At 57.4% G+C, this 18,542-nt stretch overlaps 2 protein-coding genes across 5 annotated transcripts in view; both read right to left on the reverse strand.

Moving 5' to 3' along the window:
* ATAT1 (alpha tubulin acetyltransferase 1) overlaps positions 1-10,405 on the reverse strand; it is a 23,633-nt gene extending 13,228 nt beyond the window's left edge. For all 3 annotated transcript variants that reach the window (XM_034757569.1, XM_034757567.1, XM_034757568.1), the window contains exons 1-7: positions 10,251-10,405; positions 7,681-7,741; positions 7,227-7,318; positions 6,450-6,510; positions 5,572-5,685; positions 3,448-3,549; positions 2,768-2,813 (exon numbers count right to left, since the gene is read on the reverse strand). In XM_034757569.1, the coding sequence (XP_034613460.1) occupies positions 2,768-2,813; positions 3,448-3,549; positions 5,572-5,685; positions 6,450-6,510; positions 7,227-7,318; positions 7,681-7,741; positions 10,251-10,360 (586 nt within the window). In that variant the 5' untranslated portion in view covers positions 10,361-10,405. The remainder of the gene's footprint in view (positions 1-2,767; positions 2,814-3,447; positions 3,550-5,571; positions 5,686-6,449; positions 6,511-7,226; positions 7,319-7,680; positions 7,742-10,250) is intronic.
* Positions 10,406-12,855: 2,450 nt separating this feature from the next.
* Positions 12,856-18,026, reverse strand: MRPS18B (mitochondrial ribosomal protein S18B). Of its 2 annotated transcripts, XM_034757537.1 has the most exons (8): positions 17,724-18,026; positions 17,097-17,234; positions 16,184-16,316; positions 15,668-15,765; positions 14,183-14,251; positions 13,987-14,053; positions 13,417-13,476; positions 12,856-13,261 (listed from the first exon to the last, which is right to left on the reverse strand). In XM_034757537.1, exons 1-8 carry the CDS (start codon positions 17,811-17,813, stop codon positions 13,047-13,049), a joined length of 870 nt encoding a protein of 289 aa, XP_034613428.1. In that variant the 5' UTR covers positions 17,814-18,026; the 3' UTR covers positions 12,856-13,046. The 2 variants fall into 2 exon arrangements, with proteins under 2 accessions (XP_034613428.1, XP_034613429.1); XM_034757538.1 differs by lacking the exon at positions 17,097-17,234 and having other exon boundaries at positions 17,724-17,996.
* Between the last annotated feature and the right edge of the window lie 516 nt (positions 18,027-18,542).

Below are 18,542 nucleotides of genomic sequence, written 5' to 3' on the forward strand. Positions count from 1 at the left end.
GGGGGGGGGGGGGTCAGCATAGCCTGAAATATTTTCAATGGGGGGCCCAGCAAAAAAAGTTTGAGAACCCCTATGCTAGACTGAAGAGCCCCCTACTATCAGTTTTCTCTTCCTCCTGCAGGTACCGCTAGACAGTGATCAAATACGGTGACCAGATGTCCCAAGATTAGGGGCTTTGTCTTAAATAGGCAACTCTACCCTCCGCCCCTTGAAAAAAAAAAAAAAAAAAGTGTCCCGATTTTTTACGCTTGCCATCTGGTCAACCTAGGATCGTCACCCCTTCACCTTCTCTGTGCCAAGCTAAACTGAGTTGCCCGAGGATCCACACTTCCCACTGTCTACGAGTGGCATTGTGGGTGATCAGCACCTCTGAGAGCCAGGCCAGAGGTGTCTGGAGTCGGGCAGCCCACGACCGACGGGCTGGAAATGGTGGCCTGTGGGTGTTTCCGGTGGGAGATGGCAGCTGTCCCGAGCTCCCCGCTTGGTGCGGGTGGGAGACAAAGGACTCTCTTTGTTCCAGCGGGGTGGGGTTTTGAAAACACAAGGGAATGGAAATCGCGTGACTGGGATAAAAGCGGCTAGATACAGACGCTGATTCAATCGGTCTCTGCAAGTCCCCGGCTCAGAACGTCGCAGGGCGAACTGCAGGGCTCGATCCCACATGCTGCCTTTCAATGACAGTTTTCAACCCCGGCACAGGATGGATTTGGGCGGCAGGGCATGGTGTGGTTGAGTTGCCTCAAGGGGGAGACAGACTGCTGCTGCATTGGCCAGCCTGCTCCCAATGCTGCTATAGGTTAGGACTCAGAGCATGGTACTGGGTGAATGATGGGACAGTGGAAGTCTAGACCTCCATGCCCCTATGTGGCACTAGGGGGCACTGTGGTGCAGGGAGCTGGGTGGGGGCTCAGTAGGGAGTGCAGTGCTGACTCCAATGCTCCAGAGCAGCAGTAGGGGGCGCTGTGCTGCAGGGAGCAGGGTGGGGGCTCAGTAGGGGACAGTAAGTGCTGACCCATAGGGGGCAGTGTTCTTTCAAGGTGCTGATCACTCACATTCAAGCAGTACTCACTCTTCATTCATCTCCTCCTAGTCCCACTTCCACTAGCTTCCCTACACTTTTAGGAAAAATTCTTCTTCACTTCCCGTCCCAAACAGCTGCTAGTCACTGTATTCATCACATCTGGCCCTATGCTCTGGTAGGACTATTAAACAGCTGCTATGTCCCACCCTCAAGGCAGGTCAGTGGTAGGTGAGCGGTCCTTGTGTCGCTCCACGACTGTTATCCAATTGCCGCACCCCAGAGGTGGTGGCATTTCAGCCCTGGTTAAGCCATCTCTGGGTGGCACTGTTGCGTGGCTGTTAATCAGCTGCCCCACCCCAGAAGTGGCTGCATTTCAGTACTAGGCTGAGGAGCTCTGTGAAATCTTGCTGCCTGGTTGTTAAGGAGCTGTCGCAGCCCACCCCAGATGTAGCTGCGTTACAGCTGTGGTTGCAATAACGCTTGCATTAGGTGACAGCCTATCATTCTGCACAGAGGTGAATGCGCTATGTAGACCGCAACGAGCTGTAATGTGCCACTTGCTCTGCACACAGAGGTGCTGAAGTGGCGGCAGGGAAGCTGGCAGGATGGGGTCAGATCAGCCAAGGTTCGGGGGGGCTTCACAGGACAGAGGAGGAGAGAGGGCGCCTGTGTGGGGCTCAGGGCTAGATGCAGGGGAGGAGACACTCAGGGGGCGGTACATGTTCCGTACTGCATTGATGCTGCTTAGAGAGAACGCCACCCCCAGGGCGACGGGAGGCCTGGCAGCATGGGGGCCAGGAACTTCAGGCAGGGAGGATCTAGGCGAGACAGGCCCAAGCAGGGGGGGAAATAGAGCGTGGTTAAGTTCCAGAGGCATTCGGTAACGCTGCCCCCCGTCCCTCCACCGCAGCTCTGGGATGATCAGCAGCAGGAGGAGGAGATGAAGGCAGCACAAAGGGTTAAATCCCACCGCCTCCGGGTGATATGAATGAAGTCAGCATGAGCCTGTGGAACTCACAGACACAGGAGAGAGCGGAGGCCTGGAGTTTAACAGGATTCAAATAGGCAGGGTTGCCTAAGGGTTAGTGCAGTGGACCGGGACACAGGACACCTGGGTTCTATTCCCAGCACTGCCACCTGGCCTGCTGGGTGAGTCACTTCACTGCTCTGTGCCTCAGTTTCCCATTCTGCCCTTTGTCCGGGTGAGAAGCAGGATACAGCCGAGGTCTTGTTCCTTCCCACCAAGCCTAGCCCTAGCTCCCTTGGGAGGGGGGGACTATAACTCCCAGAATGCACCTGGCCTTAAAGGGGCCACACCACAATTTTTGTTTGCCTTTTGATCGTCACCCAGGGTAGCTGGCTGGGAAGGGGGTGAAGAGCACCTCCCCCATTGGCTTCAGGCCTGAAACCCCACAGGGCAGTGGAGAGACAGGACCCACCAGGCGGAAAGCAGGACTGAGTGGTGCTGTTATCGCTCTGACTGGGGGATTTGCTGCCCCCTAGGGGCTGCCACTTGCCCTCCAGATTTGTGGGCTTAGCCCCTGGTCTAAACCCCAGACCTCTGGGGTAGCCCTGCCTACGCAATGGGGTAGCAGGATCAATGCTGACCCCTTGAGGACAGGCTGGGTTTTGCAGCTGCCATCAAAGCAGCCCCCAGCTGGCGCCGGTCTGTGCAGGGTACGGGCTGCATGGCGGGGAAGCGCTCCATGCTGATGGAGGAGGGCCACCCACGGCCAGGCCACTCACCATGCTGGTCGGCAAAGAAGCCCTCGAAGATCACAAAGTTGTTCACCTGGGAGAAGCGAAGGCCATGGACAGTGAGAAACTCCTGCCTCTGATGCCTCCTGCACCCACTCCCCCGCCCGGCGTCAGCCCCCAACACCTCTGATGCCTCCTGCACCCACTCCACCAGCCATCTTCCCCAGCCCGGCCAACCCTGCCCGCTGCCGGCCCCCACCCACCCCATCGCCAGCCCCTCCCCAACTCCCTGCCGACCCCATTGCGCCCCAGCACCAGTCCCCGCTCCTCTCTCCTCTGCCCCCTTTCTCCCCAGTGCCAGCCTCCCCCGCCCCCATTCCCCTAGCACCTCCCCCCCGGATACCCTCATACACCTGCCCTTCGCCAGCCTCCCCCTTGCCCTGCCCAGTCATGCTCAGGCCCCTGCTGCTCCAGGAGGACAAAGGTGGCCTGAAGCCACATCCAAGCCCAGGAGCGGGGAACCTGAGAATCAGACCTGAGAATCTGGTCCTCCAATGGGGCAAGAGCCTTCTTTGCTGCAGCTCCCCGGCATGGCTGGCAGCCGAGAAAGCAGCTGCTCCTAATAAATCACTCAGTACATGCCTCCCCGCCAACCCCTGGGCACAATGGGGTGTATCCATCCCCCACCCTCCAGGGGACGGTGGGAAGAGCTGGAGGGCGCGACTCACCTGGGGGATGGTCCCCTGCAGGTTGTAGTGCTTGCGGAGGAAGCAGAGGAGTTTCTCCGAGGGGCGGTCCACGGCCAACTGGTGGGGCTGCACTCGCTCGCGCTGACAGCCGGATGGACAGAGAGGAGATGCAGCCGGGGATTAGTCAAGGCCACAGGGTCAAGATTAAACACACCCACGGTGCAAGCAACATCTTCAGCTAAGGGACTGGCTGGCGCAGGGGGTGGGGAATGAGTAGGGCCCTACCAAATTCATGGCCATGAAAAACACGTCACGGACCGTGAAATCTGGTCTCCCCCTGTGAAATCTGTATAGTACAGGATACAAAAGACCAGATTTCACAGGGGAGGCCGGCGTTTCCCAAATTGCACGTCCTGGCTCTGCCTTCGGAGCTGGGCTCCCGGTCAGCAGCTGCTGCTCTCTGGCTGCCCAGCTCTGAAGGCAGCGTTGCCGCCAGCAGCAGCAGAGAAGTAAGGATAGCAGTACTGCAACCCCCCCTACAATAACCTTGTGACCGGACCTCCCCACCCCCCAATCATTTTGGGTCAGGACCCCTACAATTACAACACCGTGAAATTGACCAAAACGGACCATGAATTTGGTAGGTCCCTAGGAATGGGACACAGGGCTTTCCCCCTCTAGGGGACACCGGTTCCAATCTGGTCCCAGGCTGGGACACTGGCTGGGTCAGGGGGGCAGGGAATGGGACACAGGGCCTTTCCCCTCTATAAAGCACCAATTCCACTCCAACACCAGGTCAGTAGCTGCTTAAAGTTGTTCCCATCTGTTGGCCCACATGCGAAAGCAGTTGGTGAGCCCCAACCCAGTTCCCAGTCATAACCACCACCTCTAACTGGCCACTTCCCAGCAGCTTCAGGCCTGGTCACAGACTCCGGATACCAGACCGACCAGTGGTCTGGGATCCAGGCTCAGACGGAACAATGGGGTCCCCCAAAGATGCAGGAATACAGGCCCAGATGAATCAATGGGGTCACCCATTGTGAGTCAGGATCCAGACACCCCAAGGGGAGAACAGGCGGTTTGAACTCCCCAGAATAAGCGACTGAATCAATTGGCTGTGTACAATATTACTGTGTATCAATATATGTCAAGGATGGTCTTTAATGAAAGCTTGTAGTGTCCTGAACTTGGTGGCCATGAGGAGATCTATGTACAGGCTCTGGTGACGACAGTATGCATGTGTGTATGTTCAGAACATTGTAACTGTAATCAGGACGCAACTACAGCATCACCTCCCAACAGGGGGGTGACGCAATCAGGCAGGGAGGGGCACCGAGCATTGGCCAGCCCAGGGAAAGATCACGGGGGACCACTGAAGTTAATGGAAAGACACCGAAACTGACAAGAAAACCCCAGTCTTGGAAAACTAGGGGAGGAGGGAGTTTCCCGCACTCTGTGTAACCATGAATTCCCACAGTCAGAGAGGGGGGAAAAACCCCGCAAAGCCTGTCCAAAGGGAAGAAGGCTTGAGGAAGTGAAGGCTGTCCAGGGCTGGCATCTAAGCAGGGCACTGTCTGTGGCGCACTAGGACAGGGGGCATGCTGGGAAACCGTTCAGGTAACTGGCATTAGGAGAGGGAATTTGGCTAATAGAGAAGCGTGAAGCCTGAGACGGCGTCTTTATTTTCCGCGGAGCTCGTCTGCGTTGGCTTTCCCTCACTATTTCCCATTTGGCTCTGCGATTTCTCTATTCAATCAACTTTTTCCTTTATTTCTCCCCCAAGCCGGTCTCTAGGGTGCAGCCTGTGCGACAAAGGGAACTGATAACTGGGGGCAGATTTCACCCCTTCGGGGAACCAGAGGGGAAAGGTCCAAGTGTGCGGTAATTCAGAATTCAGGGAGACAGGTTTTGGGGGGACTTGGGTCACCCTGCAAGGAGTAACTAGGTAGGTGGAAGCCAGGGTGAGACCTTTGTGCCTGGAATCAGAGCTCTGAGCCATAGCACAGAACACGACAGCACCCAAATTTACACGGCAAGTGGTGCCAGACCCCCTTACTGGTCTGGGTGATCCCCAAACCCTCCCACCCAGTGTGGCAGGGAGGTGGGAAAGGGGTGAGAGGGACCCTCCCAGACAGAGCAATTCCCTTGGGCCCCAGCTCTCACCTGCAGCATGCACTGAAAGAGCTCCTTCCCGTAGCCGTGCCTCTGCAGTGACTCGTGGATATAGAAGTCCAGCACGCACAGCGGCTCCACCTCGTTGTGAGCCCCATGGCGATCCTGGGGGGGAGGGGGAAGAGGCGAGAGAATATTGAATAACCAGGGGGGCCCCAGAATAGGTGACCTCCCCTGAAAGGTCAGAGAACTCAGGAGTCCTGGCTCCCGGATACCCCCTAACCCATTAGAACCCACTCCCCGCCCAGAGCCAGGGATAGAACCCAGGAGTCCTGATTAAAGCTGGGTGCAGGGTCCAATTAGAAATGCGGGGCCTGATTCAAATACCCGGCGGCGGTCCGGGGCTTCAGCGGCACTTTGGCGACGGGGGGTCCACTATGGGTCTTCTGTGGCACCAAAGGACCCCCCGCTGCCGAAATGCCGCCGAAGACCTCCAGAGCAAACCCCCCCCCCACTGCTGAAATGCCGCCAAAGACCCCCGGAGTGGGCCGCCGCCGGGTGAGTAAAAAAAAAAAGAAAAATTAAAAAGGCGCCTAAGGCACAGGGCCCTGGCGCGGGGCCCGATTCCGGGGAATCGGCCTAAAGCCGGCCCTGGCTGGGTGAACCTTTTCCAACAGAGATTTTTCCCCTGATACTGAAATAGATCCAAGTAACAAGGATCACAATGGAACACAAAAGGCCAGTTAGACAGCACAGCACTGGGGCCAGCACGGACTGTAAGGGGACAGCGCCCCCTACTGAGCCATCCACCCCGCTCCCTGCAGCACGGCACCCCCTAGTGTCGCACTAGAGCATTGGGTTAGCGCTGACTGAGGGGGAGAGCGCCCCCTATTGGGTCTCTAGTTCAGAGCTGCATTACAGCAACTCACCAGCAGGAAGAGCTTCTTGTAGCCGACCTTGAGGAAGCCGATTATGGCCCCTTTCCCCGCTCTGCAATGGGGGAGGAAAAGAGGGGACATTAGCGACGGCACCAAGTTGGGAGAGAGGAGACACACACTGATGGGATGCCGAGATTGTCCTGTCTGTGCATGAAGTTCCTCTAGTCTCTATGGTACTAGCTGCATAGGGACAGAGGAGCCAGGGACAGGTGAGCTAGGGTCCCATTTACTCTTCCAATATCTATGGTATGGTGAATGTAGAGGGGGAGGGAATGAGGACCTGTGAAACTCACTGCTGCAGGATATTACCCTGTCAAAGAGCTGAATGAGGCATGCAGGGGAGCAGACACTGGTGTAGACATATCCAATTCTCAGGCTTCAGGACAGGGGTTGATGCCCACCTGAGGAAGGGGGTGGGTGTCAAGAAGGAATCTCTCATCATCTGAGAGTATTGCCCAGTAGAGTGCGCTGGGGGAAGTTTATAACTTTCTCAGAACTACCCCTCACAGTAGCCAAAGGGTTCATTGTGCTGATCAGGATACTGGGCTAGATGGGCCCGTGGGTCTGATGCAGGAAGGCGGGATACTGGGCTAGATTGTGCCAATGGTCTGATCTGGGGAGGCAGGATACCAGGCTAGATGGGCCCATGGGTCTGATCTGGGGAGGCCAGCTAATAAGCCAGAATTGCCCACTGGTCTGATGCAGAATGACGTGCCCTTCTCCACAGGGCCGGCTCGGGAACCAAACCCGGGTCGCAGGGGGACTCACGTCTTCACTTCATTGTCCTTCAGGATGTAGAGAACGTGGTGGTTTGTCTGCATCCGTGAGGCGCTGGTGATTGGGACCGGCAGGTTCTGGGCCTAGAAACAGATTTGGGGTGAGCTGGAGCAGAGGGCAAAGCTGTGCTGGGGAGGAGAACTACCACAGCTCAGCCCTGGATCAAAGCCAGCCTGTACCCTGCCCTGGGGCCACGTCGGAGTCAGCGCCCCCTAGAGGGGAAAGCCCCCCTGTCCCATTCCCCACCCTCCTGAGCTCATCCATTTTCTAGCTCGCTGATGAGCCTTCATCTTCAAATAACAGGAGGGGAATAAATGAGGGGCGGGGTAAACAAGGGTGGGAGAGCTCACATCTGGCTGATCCTGGTATCCCTATTTCCCCCCACCCCAGAGTCTGATTCCATCCCACCTCCCATTAACCCCTCGGTTTCCAAACCCTGCCTTACCTTGGCCGAGGCCTTGCCCATCTCGTCTATGATGGTCATGAGCTGCTGCTGCAGATCCACCCTGAGCAGAGGAGGCCAGAGAGCAAAGGAGTTAGGACTCGCTGGAGTCCGATCTACCCATAGAAGGAGGGGCTGTGCCCAACCTTCGCTGAGGGAAAGGGGTCTTGCCCTAAATGCCACAGGGGGAGGGGAGACTGCAGGAGGTCAGTCTGTGTCTGAGATGCATTCACATGGAAAAACATCAGCAGGACAATACCCTATTGTTCTCCAGCTACCAGTCCCCTCTGCTTAACCACTCTCCCCCCAGAGCTGGAATAGAACCCAGGAGCCCTGGCTCCCAGCCCCCTCATGAACCCACTGGACCCTACCCCCTCCCAGACCTGGGGGTAGAACCCAGGGGGCCATAATGCCCTGGCCACCTGCTCTATCCACCAGCCCACCCCCTCAGTCCTTTAACATAAAATCCCCACAATATAAGCCACAATGGAAGGGCCTCGGGGGATCATGAGGGACTCTCACAACCCACTGTATAGTACTCTGGCACAATCCATTAGGCAGCGCAGACATGAAGCAGCAGCAGAGCGGAAAGATTTAATCGGCTGTATGTTGGTGACAGCCTCCCAGCTCGCAGCCTCACCACTGCAAAAACTGTCTACCAGCGTCTGACGGGAGGAGGATTCTTTAGGGGATGTCGAGCTAGGAGGGATTGGTGGGGGAGCTCTGCAACTGGGTGTCAGGGCCCATCCCCTAGCACTGTCTGGGCAGATCTTTGAGCCTATGCAAGTCTCTCTCCAAGGGAGGAGGGCGGAGTCTGAGCACTGGAAAATTTTGTACCTCTGTCTGGACAAAGGCCTGGGGAATAGGATGTAGGGATCAACGCTGCCCGGCCTGTCTGGGGCTGGAGTTGATGGGATCCAACAAAATTTTGCCTTCTGCTGAATTCTGTTACTCCTTCCCCCGCCATTTACAACTAAACACCAAGATCTGTTCTAGCCCACTAGACCCCACTCCCCTCCCAGAGCCAGGGTTAGAACCCAGGAATCTTGACCTCCACCCCCCACCCCCACCCCGCTCTAACCGCTAGACTTCACTCCCCACCCAGAGCTAGAACCCAGGAGTCCTGACTCCCAGCCCCACCCCTCGCTCTAACCCACTAGACCCCACTCCCCTTCTTGAGCTGGGAATGGAACCCAGGAGTGCCCCACACACCCCAATCTCCAGCCTATGTTTCTCAGTCCATCACTGGGAGGGGCCAGGCTCTTCCGTAGCCAGGGCTACATCACTCCAGGGACACCGTGGCATGGATACATGGCACTGCTGTGCAGATACGCGGCCGCCTGGAGATGCAAGGCCCGTGGCTCACTAGTGGAACTGTGGGTTGTAGGTTACAATATGTGGGGCTCTGGCCCTTCCTCTACCTCCGCCCCATAGTTGAGAAGTCAGCAAAACACTCCAGAAGCCATTTAAGCAAGTGACTTCATGAGGAAGTGGTGGCAATTACCCAGCATGCTCCACAGGCAAGGGGTGGCAGATTATTCCCAGCACAGGTAGTGGAATTTACCCAGCATGCTCCTTTTACCCAGCTGCACCAAGGTCCAATCACATGAGCAGTTATTACCCATCATTCCTCAGGACAAGGGTGCCTAATACCCATCATATCTGGGGGCAAGGATGAGGGGTAGCTATTGCCCATCACGCCCCAGGGCAGAGAATAGCTATTACCCATCATCCTGGAGTCTGGGTGATATCCAGAAATAACTTTGCCTCCTATAGCCCCAAAACACCACTTTGGAAGGCTCCAGAGGAAGCAAATGGGGGGAAATGCCAATGATCCTAAAGGACCCAGGCTCTCCAAAACAACTCCCTCCTGGTGCCACCCTCGACTGGACGCTCTGGGGTGCTCTAAATCAAGCAAAAGCCACCCTGGCAAAGCCTGGGGACAGGCTGACCATGGGGAAGCTGAGGACTGACCCCAATTGTGCATGTGGAGAGCGCTGAGGCAAACCCTCACCTGCTGCCTGGTGCAGGGCCCCCAACTACATCCCTACTCCGGTGCCATTAGTCGGGATAAGTGACAACACATCTTGGCTGCAGTTTTGGGGCAGTGGTGACAGGCATCTCCTTCCCACCACACACTAGGGAAGGTGCACCCTGGGACAGGGGTGATGGGCACCCATTACCTATGGGATTCTCTGGATACCAATCATGCCCTGAAGCAGGAGACACTCCTCCAATACCCATCGTGCCCTGGGGCAGGGGTGATGGGCATGTTACCCATGGTGCTCTGGGGCAGGGTCCCCCCTTACCCATGGTGCCCTAGGGCAGGGGTGATGGGCATGTTACCCATGGTGCCCTAGGGCAGGGTCTCCCCCTTACCCAAGGTGCCCTAGGGCAAGGGTGATAGGCACGTTACCCATGGTGCTCTGGGGCAGGGTCCCCCCTTACTCAAGGTGCCCTAGGGCAGGGGTGATGGGCATGTTACCCATCGTGCCCTAGGGCCCCCCCCCATGCCAGTTGTCATCACCCCTGGGCGGCCCCGCGCGGGGCGGCCAGGCCGTTGCTATGGTTACCTATGGGCCGCGGTGTAGCCGGGCCCCCTGCGGCCCGGCGGCTGGAGGTGCTGGTCCACCGCCGTGACCCGCTCCCCGAGCAGCGCGTCCACATCGAAGTGGAACTCCATAGCCCGCCGGCATCCGGGTCCTGCTGCTCGCCCCCCGCCCCGCCTCGTCCTTCGGCGCGCGGCTTCCGCCTAGCAACGCGCGCACCGCCCCCTAGCGACACCCCGCTTCCGTGGCAACCGTCCCGCGCCTGGTCCCGCCCCTAGCAACCAGGCCGCCCTAGCAACCACGGCCTTGAGCTTGCCCCCCCCCCCCCCCCCCCCACTCATTCTGCTCCCTCCCCCGCAAAATGGGCCATGGGCGCCTCTCACCCATGCCCCTCCCTGTCCTAGAGCCCTGCCCCAGGGCATGATGGGTAAATGGCTGCCCCCTGCCCCAAGGCATGATAGTAATGGGAGGGCTCCTGCCCCAGGCCATGATGGGTAATAGCTGCTCCTTGTCCTAGAGCATGATGGGTAATGAGTGCCCATCACCCCTGCCCCAGACTATGATGGGTAAGGGGTGCTCATCATTTCTGCTCCAGGGCATCATGGGTGATAAGATCCCAGTAGCTGTCCCCCACATCCAGGTCTGCCCAATACTGGGGAGCACCCAAAGCCTCACCACCCTCAAACTAGGGGATTCACCTAATCTGCTTCCCATGGGCTGCCCTCCAAATAGAGGGATCCACCAATTTATGATCAGCAATACAGGGGACTTCCCCCACCCCAGCCTCACCCTCCTAATTAGAGGACCCATTTAATCTGGCTCAAATAAGGAACTATCTCTGCCTCCTCCAATGGATGGGACACCCCAATCTGGTCTCCATCCTAATAAATAAGTCCTTCTGCTCCCTGAAGCTGCCTAACCTACGATAGGGACCCCCAGGATTGTCCCCCTCAGTCTGCCTTCCCCCTCACTCCATAGAACTCCCCCCATCTGGTCCCCCCATTATACAAGACCCCCCCAAGACAATGGCTCTCCCATCATAGGGGACCCCAAGGACTATCCCCTACCATAAGCACCTCCCCCAACCTGCCACCTCCCCATAAGGACCCCCTTACAGCCTAGTCCCCCAATATTGGAGAGCCACTTATAACAGTCTGACATCCCCTCAAATGATAAGACACCCTTAGTCTGGATCTCCCAGTGGAAGGGCCCCCTCAGTCTGTCTCCCCCATAATAAGACTGGTCCCTCAGTAACAGACCCCACACTCTCACACCCTGGTCTGTTTCATCCAAAGGTGTAGTATAGAGGTGACCCATCCAATATTGGGGGACACCTCCACCTCTGGGCTTGTCCCCAGTCACCAGGATGAGGGAGGAATATTCCACCCCCCACAATTAAAGAGGGGGACACCTCCTGTCAACCAGGGTGAGTGGGGAAGGGGAAGAGGCAACTGTGGGGACCTCCCCTCCCTCCCACAGATGGATTCCCCCACTTCACACTAGGCTGCAGTGGCCAGGGCATGGGGAGTATCATGGCAACACCATAGCCCCCATCCTTAAAGAGAGCATACCCTCATATCAGGCTGCAAAAGGGAGCTCAGTACCACAGAATGGAAACCTCTATAACCCCTCCCCCCCATCACCACCACCAAAAAAGGCTTGTCTGACCCACTCCCATTTTATATTCCCGCCATCACTGTAGTATCTGGGAGCCCAGCTGCCTGGGGTTTACTGGGCATCTGGCATGGTAAGGGGGAACCCTGAGAAAAGGGGTTCCCTAGCCCACTGAGGGGGTCTGCAGGCTGGGGAATTGATATTGGGGTTCAATTCCCAACTCTGATACAGACTCCCTGGGCAAGGGAGTCTGTATCAGCCTTGTACCTCTATAAGCCTCAGGTTCCCTAACTGTAAAATGGGGGTGAGCCTTCCTCTACCTCTTCTGTTCAGCTTGCAAGAGCTTTCAGGCAGGGACTGTCTCTCGCTGTGTGTCTGTGCAGCACCCAGCCCAATGGGCCCCTGATCTCAGTTGGGGATAGGTGCCCTGTAGGCAGGCTCACAGGCAGGTGGGTGCTTTGTGCGTCTGATCAAGTGGGTCCATTGTGAGCACATTGCATGTCTGCAATTGTCCAAGTGTGGCTGTTCTGGTGTGTTCCTGGGACTGGGTGGGCTGCACTGTAGGTTGGTCAGGGAGTAGACATGCTATCTGCTATGTCACCAGCTGGGCTGAAGTTTCCGCTATGGCCTGTCACTGCTCTGCTCCCCTTCCCCCCACAGGCCTTCATCTGCCAGACCTGTTCCAGCTTCCGGCTGCTACCATGGGGCATCTGGGGAAGAGAGGGTGAGAGCACAGGATCAGAGTGTCCCCAGCCAGCACGGGCCCCAGCTGGCTCTCCTGGAAGAGCCTGACCATACATCCCAGAGATGTGTGAAAATAGGTTTAAGCTGGGGCCAGATTGGAGCTGGCACCCCCTAGAGGTGAAAGGCCCCGTGTCCCATTCCCCACCCCCATAGCCAGCCAGTTCCTCTGGATGGGAGCTTGTGCCCACTAAAGGGGAAAAGGCCCCATGTCCCATTCCCAATCCAGCTCAGCATTCCCAGCACAGGGTGAATAACCACAGGGAGTCACTGCTGGCAGCTTCCAGTTTATTCCCCACTGAAGGCTTGGACAAGTCATGGCCGGGAGCTGGGCAGCTCCAGCGCTATCCCTGCAGGGGTGGGGACTAGGGCTGGCTTGTCAGGTGAGGCCAAAGGCCCAAGCTCCCCCAGGAGTGGCCCATCCCCCATGCCCCAGGACACTCCATCCAGTCCTGCCCTGGGCCCTCATGCCGGGCCAGTCTCCTCCTTCAGATAGTTCTTGTATATCCTGCGGATCCTGGCAATGTCCTTTTCGGGCGGCTGCTGCCACTCGTACCAGGGGTACCAAGGTGCCTGGCTCTGCAGGGAGGGGGCGGGGGGCGTCTTGGTCACAGCCTGGTGCTGGTTGCTGTAGTCCTCTCCCTGCAGCGTCACCAAGGGGATGCGGAAGCTCAAGAGCCCTGCGGGGGAGCGAGGAAAGGCAGCTGGTGAGCAAGACAGGGGTCAATCCCCATCCACAGCCCCACTCCCCACCGCCCAGCTCTGCCGGTGCCCCTCAATCCCAACCCGCAGCTCCCTGCTATTCCCACTTGGTCATATCCAGCTCCCTACTCACCATGGTCACGAGCTTGGTCAATCGCCTGGGTCAAGCGTTTATGCTGCTTCATGCAGACGCCTGCAGCGGAAGGAGAGGGGAGCGTGTCTCAGAGGATGAAGAAACTGTGGGGTTTGGGGAGCTGATTCTGGGGCAGATTGATCCTGAGGCTCCTTTTCTGTTTCTAAAAGGGACAGGCAGGGCCCCAGGGGACAAAGAGGGTTTCCCAGGATGGGGCATCTCCATCTCCCTGGGAAACAGGCTGCACGGGACGATGCTGCCCCATGGGGCGATGGGACCAGATGGGAAATGTCATCTCCTTGGTCAGTTTCATCCTTCTCTCCCCCTGCCCCCAACAATCCCCCTCCCACCCACCTCCTGGCACCCCCCACACAAAGACTATCCCCTGGCCTCTTGGGCTATTCTCCCTCACCTCTGCACTACCCCAGCCTTCTCACTGCCTCTGCTTCCTCTCCCTTGGGGTCCCCCCCAGAACCAGGCAGATGGCTCCCCGCCCACCCCTTTGGTCTAACTGGGAAAGTGGTTCCCTGTGGCAGACTCCAAGCCCCCCTGGGCCGGGGGGCAATGTACCTGTGCGGGTGGGATGGAAGGTGACACCCGTGTGGGAGCAGACAAACTGCTCCAGGAGCTTCACGTTCTGTGGGGGGAGAGAGGCAGAGATGGAGCCGTGAGCAGCAGGAGCAGGGACAGGTGGGAAAGGGGTNCACAGGCCCGGCCGGGGGGTCGCGAGTGGCCAGAAGGGCCTGAGTTGGGCTCAGCCCCTTACCCTGTAGTCCACATGGAGTTTCTGGTCTCGGCAGATGGGGCAGGGGTTCCCCACAGTCGTCTTTCCTCTCTGGGGAACCAAACAAGACTGTCAGAGCTGAGCCGCCTCTCCACCCTACTCACACCCCAGCCAGTAGTGGTCCCCATGTACCACAAAGCAGGGCCCACGGTGAGCCAGACCCATGGGCCCATCTAGCCCGGTATCCTGTCTCTGACAGCCGTTAGCACCAGGTGAAGGTGCAAACAACCCCTAGAGGTCAGATATGGAATAGCCTGTCTCCATAGAATGGCCTTCCTGACCTTCCTCATGCCCGAAGCATCTGTCCCTTGCTATTATAATTATCCCAAGCTCTTCCCGAGGGCTTTACATCTGGAGATCGCGAAGCGCTTTGCTGTCTTTAGCCCCATTTTATACATGAGGAAACTGAGGCAGAAAAGAGCAGCGACTTGTCCATGGTCACCCAGCAGAGGCAGGCACAGCAGCCCCTCTCCAGGGGCTGGGTATCCTCACCAGCTGTGCTCTCAAATTCCACTAGACTCTTCTCCAGCCCCCCCTGTCCTGGTCCCTTTTCGACACTCGCTGGGGATGATTCCGACCCCTGTAGACCAGCTGCTAACGGATCTAAGTTCTCTGGGTCCTGCTGACCTTCAAACTCCTCCTTTGTTTGATGTCACCTGCCATTTACCTTCCCATGCCTCTCATCAAACCACCCCTTTCTGATCTGCTATGGATCTCACCAAGGCTAGCAAGACCATTGGTCTTTTCACTCTCCTCCCACTTTTATACCCCCCACCCTCTGCTCTAACCATTAGAGACCCTACTCCCCGTCCAGAACCAAGGAGTCCTGCTCCCAGGCCCTCTGCTCTAACCACTAGATCAGTGGTCCCCAAACTTTTTCTGTCGCCCCCGCCTTACCTGTAATGGAACCTGTCAGCCACCTGTCCACAAGGGAATTGTGGGGCTGTGGCTAAGAGTGAAGCCCAAGCTGCAGCTAGGGGCAGGGCTGGAGCAGAGCTGGATGGCGCTTTCTCTTCACCCTTCCCCCCACTGTGGGGGATGACCTTGCTGCTTCCCCCTCCCCCCGAAGGTTTCTCCGTGCCCCCCAGGGGGGTGCACCCCACAGTTTCAGGATCACTGCACTAGATCCACACTTTCTTCCTGGATCGCAGACAAAATCCAGGAGTCGACTCCCAGCCCCCTTGCTCTAATCATTAGACCCCACTCTCCTCCCAGAGCAAGGGATAGAACTCAGGAGTCCTGGCTCCCAAGGCCCCTGCTCTAACCACCAGACTAAGGAACTCTTTCTTTGCTGGCATCTCTCCGACCCGCCTTGCTGAAGACAGCTCATGCCATACAGTGGGGTCTGGGTGTCCACTGGCTCCCCCATGTGTCTCCTGGAGTCTGGACAGCTGACAGGTGTGCCAGTCATTGGCCCCAAACCCTGCCCATGCTGAGGGGCAGGGCAAGGTGTGGGGCTGTACTCACTATGCAGGTCTTGCGGGTCTTCTGAGGGGGGATGGATCCCTTGTGGTTACGTCGATAGCCGAACCAGACGGGCTTGTCGCCGTATCTCTCGATGTACTCTGCAAGGGGGGAGGGGAGAGTTAGCCATTCCCAAGTGGGGTTCACGCCGAGGATCCTAGAGAACATGAGTGAGTGCAGCCTCTGTTGCATCAGACCCCCCGTACGGATGGGGAAACTGAGTCACAGTGGGAGGAGGATGGCCAATGTTCATACTGAGAGTCTGGTCCAGAGATGGAATCCCAGGTGTCCTGACTCCCAGCCCGCCCCGCTCTAATCCACTGGACTCTCCTTCCCTCCCAGGGCAGGGGATAGAACCCAAGAATCCTGGATCCCAGGTCCGCTTCCCACCTCACTCTAACCCCTAGACCACTTCCAGGAATCCTGAGCCCCTCACAAGGTCGCCCTTGGTGCTGCCAGCCTGTGAAGCAGCAGGTCCAAGGCCTAGCACCAACCCCTTTGCAGCTCCTGTCCAGATACCTTCCGTCTCTAGATACTCCCAGGGTTTCTCCTTAAAGCGCGATTCGGTGTCAAAGGCGACTGGGTCCGTCTCTGTGCTGAACACCCGGAGCAGCGGGCGCTGGAGCCGCAGGAGCGAGGCAGCAGGAGCAGCCTAAGAAAGGCCAAGTCAGGAAAGGAGAGAAAGGATCAGACCACCCCAATGAGTGGCTGTCTCTACCGCGTCTAGGATATTAGATAAGGATCAATGAAATGCAGCCACCTCTGGGGTGGGGCAGCTAGGGAACAGCAGCAGCACAGCAACATGGCACGGGGGGAGAGGGGGTTAACTCACCCATCACAGAAATGCAGCCACCTCTGGGGTGAGGTGGCTGGGGAATAGCCACACAGCAACACCGCATAGGGGAGGGGAGAATCACTCACCCATCACTGAAAACAGCACCGATTGGGCTTTGCGGGCACAATGGTTTGCCCCAGTGCTCTTGCCTGAATTCTTCCCTCCACTCTGCAGAGGTTCATTATTGTGCTTCACCCAGAGAAGGCTGCATTTCAGCGGAGCCCAATGCCACTCTGTGATGAAACAGCAGGGCTAGTGCATTTGAAAGAGTTTATCCTTGGGGTTGGAAGATGCTAGCATGATCTTTATAGCAAGCAACTTTAACGATATTTTTTGCATTTAATTTCCCGACTACTTTTAAGGAAAAAGCAAACAATCACAGAGTAAGGACAAATGGATTTGCTGTCTGCAGCTGCCCTGTCCCAAATGCTGGACACTGCATGGAAACAGCAGCAGGAAACTGTGTCTAAGGTGGGTGGCCCCGTGGGCTCGTGCCTCAAAGCCAAAATAACCTGCAGGCTCCCACAATGACAGGGCGCTGAGATCCCACGTGACACAGCGATGCCGCGCAATGGAGTAACACCACGCCAGGGGAACCTCATATCCCGCTGCAATCCCGATCTGGTGAGGACCAGCAATCAAGTTGGCAGGCTGTCTCAGCCCCGGATAACCGTGTTGTGTTATGTTGACGTGCATGACCACAGCACTCCAGGGCGATGTCATGGCAGGGGAACTCTGGGAAGACCAATAATGTCACGTCTCTCCCTGACCCACCCTTGTGGAGTCACAGCAGGACAACGCCACATCACATCATGTTGTCCAAAGCCACACAGCTCCAAGTCAGCACGATACCCACAGTGTCACACTGCCACCCATTAGCATGATAATCTTACAGCACAGCAGCCATGATGTCACACCGCCTTGCTCCTGGCATGATGACCTCATAGCACAGCAACCATGATGTCACACTGCCCCCACCCCCAGGGGGTGATGACCTCATAGCACTGTAATCATGATACCACGCTGCCCTCTCATGGCATGATGACATCATAGCTAGTGATTTTGGTGCAGGGCAGCTCTGACATCACACTCCACCCACCCTGGCACAATGATATCACAGTGGACATTTCCGGTACAGCATAATGACGTCACCCCCACAAAGTGATACATGCAATGACATCACAGCCCATGGCCCCGGCCAGCCCCCTTAGCCCCGCTCCTCACCTGGGCCCAGAAGAGCCTCGGGAGCAGAGCCAGCCCAGGCAGGCTGCCCGCGGCCCTTCGCAGTAACATGGTGCCCCTGGAAGCCGCCATCTTGCGGTACGGTGATCTGTGCGCATGCGTGGTGATTAACAAATCAAAGCTGCCTTGGCAGCAGCCATCTTCTTCCACGTGACCACCGCGTTGGTGCGGTCACGCCTTTACTTGTTAGTTTATTTTTTTTAACGCCACACCTGACTCGATAACTCGCTACCGCGTGGGCTCGTCGGTTCGAAAGAAATGTTGTAAGGATTAACAGTTTTCGTTTGAAAAGGGCGGGATGATCACTGCGCATGCGCTGACCCACTATGTTGGCGCACCTGCGCACACCTCGGAGCGGAATAAAAACTGCGCCACAAGCTGAAGACAATACCGGGCGTTGGCCGCGCATGCGCACAACCTTCAGGACGACAGCTAAGGGGAAATCAGCCGACCGGACCCCCGCGCATGCGCGGTATAGAGAGTCTCGTGACACTTCCGCAAGGGCGTTGCCTGCCAGCCAAGCCTGGTCACCCCGCCTTTCCCCTCCGCGCACGCGCGCTGGGGCCCCTTCCTAACTGCGTCACAACCGTCGCCGATTTTAAAATTGATTTTCGAGCTTGGATCCCGCCTGCCCATCGAGAGGGGACCCCAGCGGTGTGTTTCGCTAGCGGTTTTAAATCGGTTCTCGAGTAACCGGCCGTTGGGTAAGAGGGAGGAGGGGGAGCGGAGAGGACGGAAGCTTTGTTCTCGCGCCGCAGCGCGAGCCGCAGGGGGGCGGGGCCGGAGGAGGGCGGGGCCACA

Source organism: Trachemys scripta, unplaced genomic scaffold (assembly GCF_013100865.1).
Source record: "Trachemys scripta elegans isolate TJP31775 unplaced genomic scaffold, CAS_Tse_1.0 scaffold_28, whole genome shotgun sequence".
In the NCBI taxonomy this organism is placed as follows: domain Eukaryota; kingdom Metazoa; phylum Chordata; order Testudines; family Emydidae; genus Trachemys; species Trachemys scripta.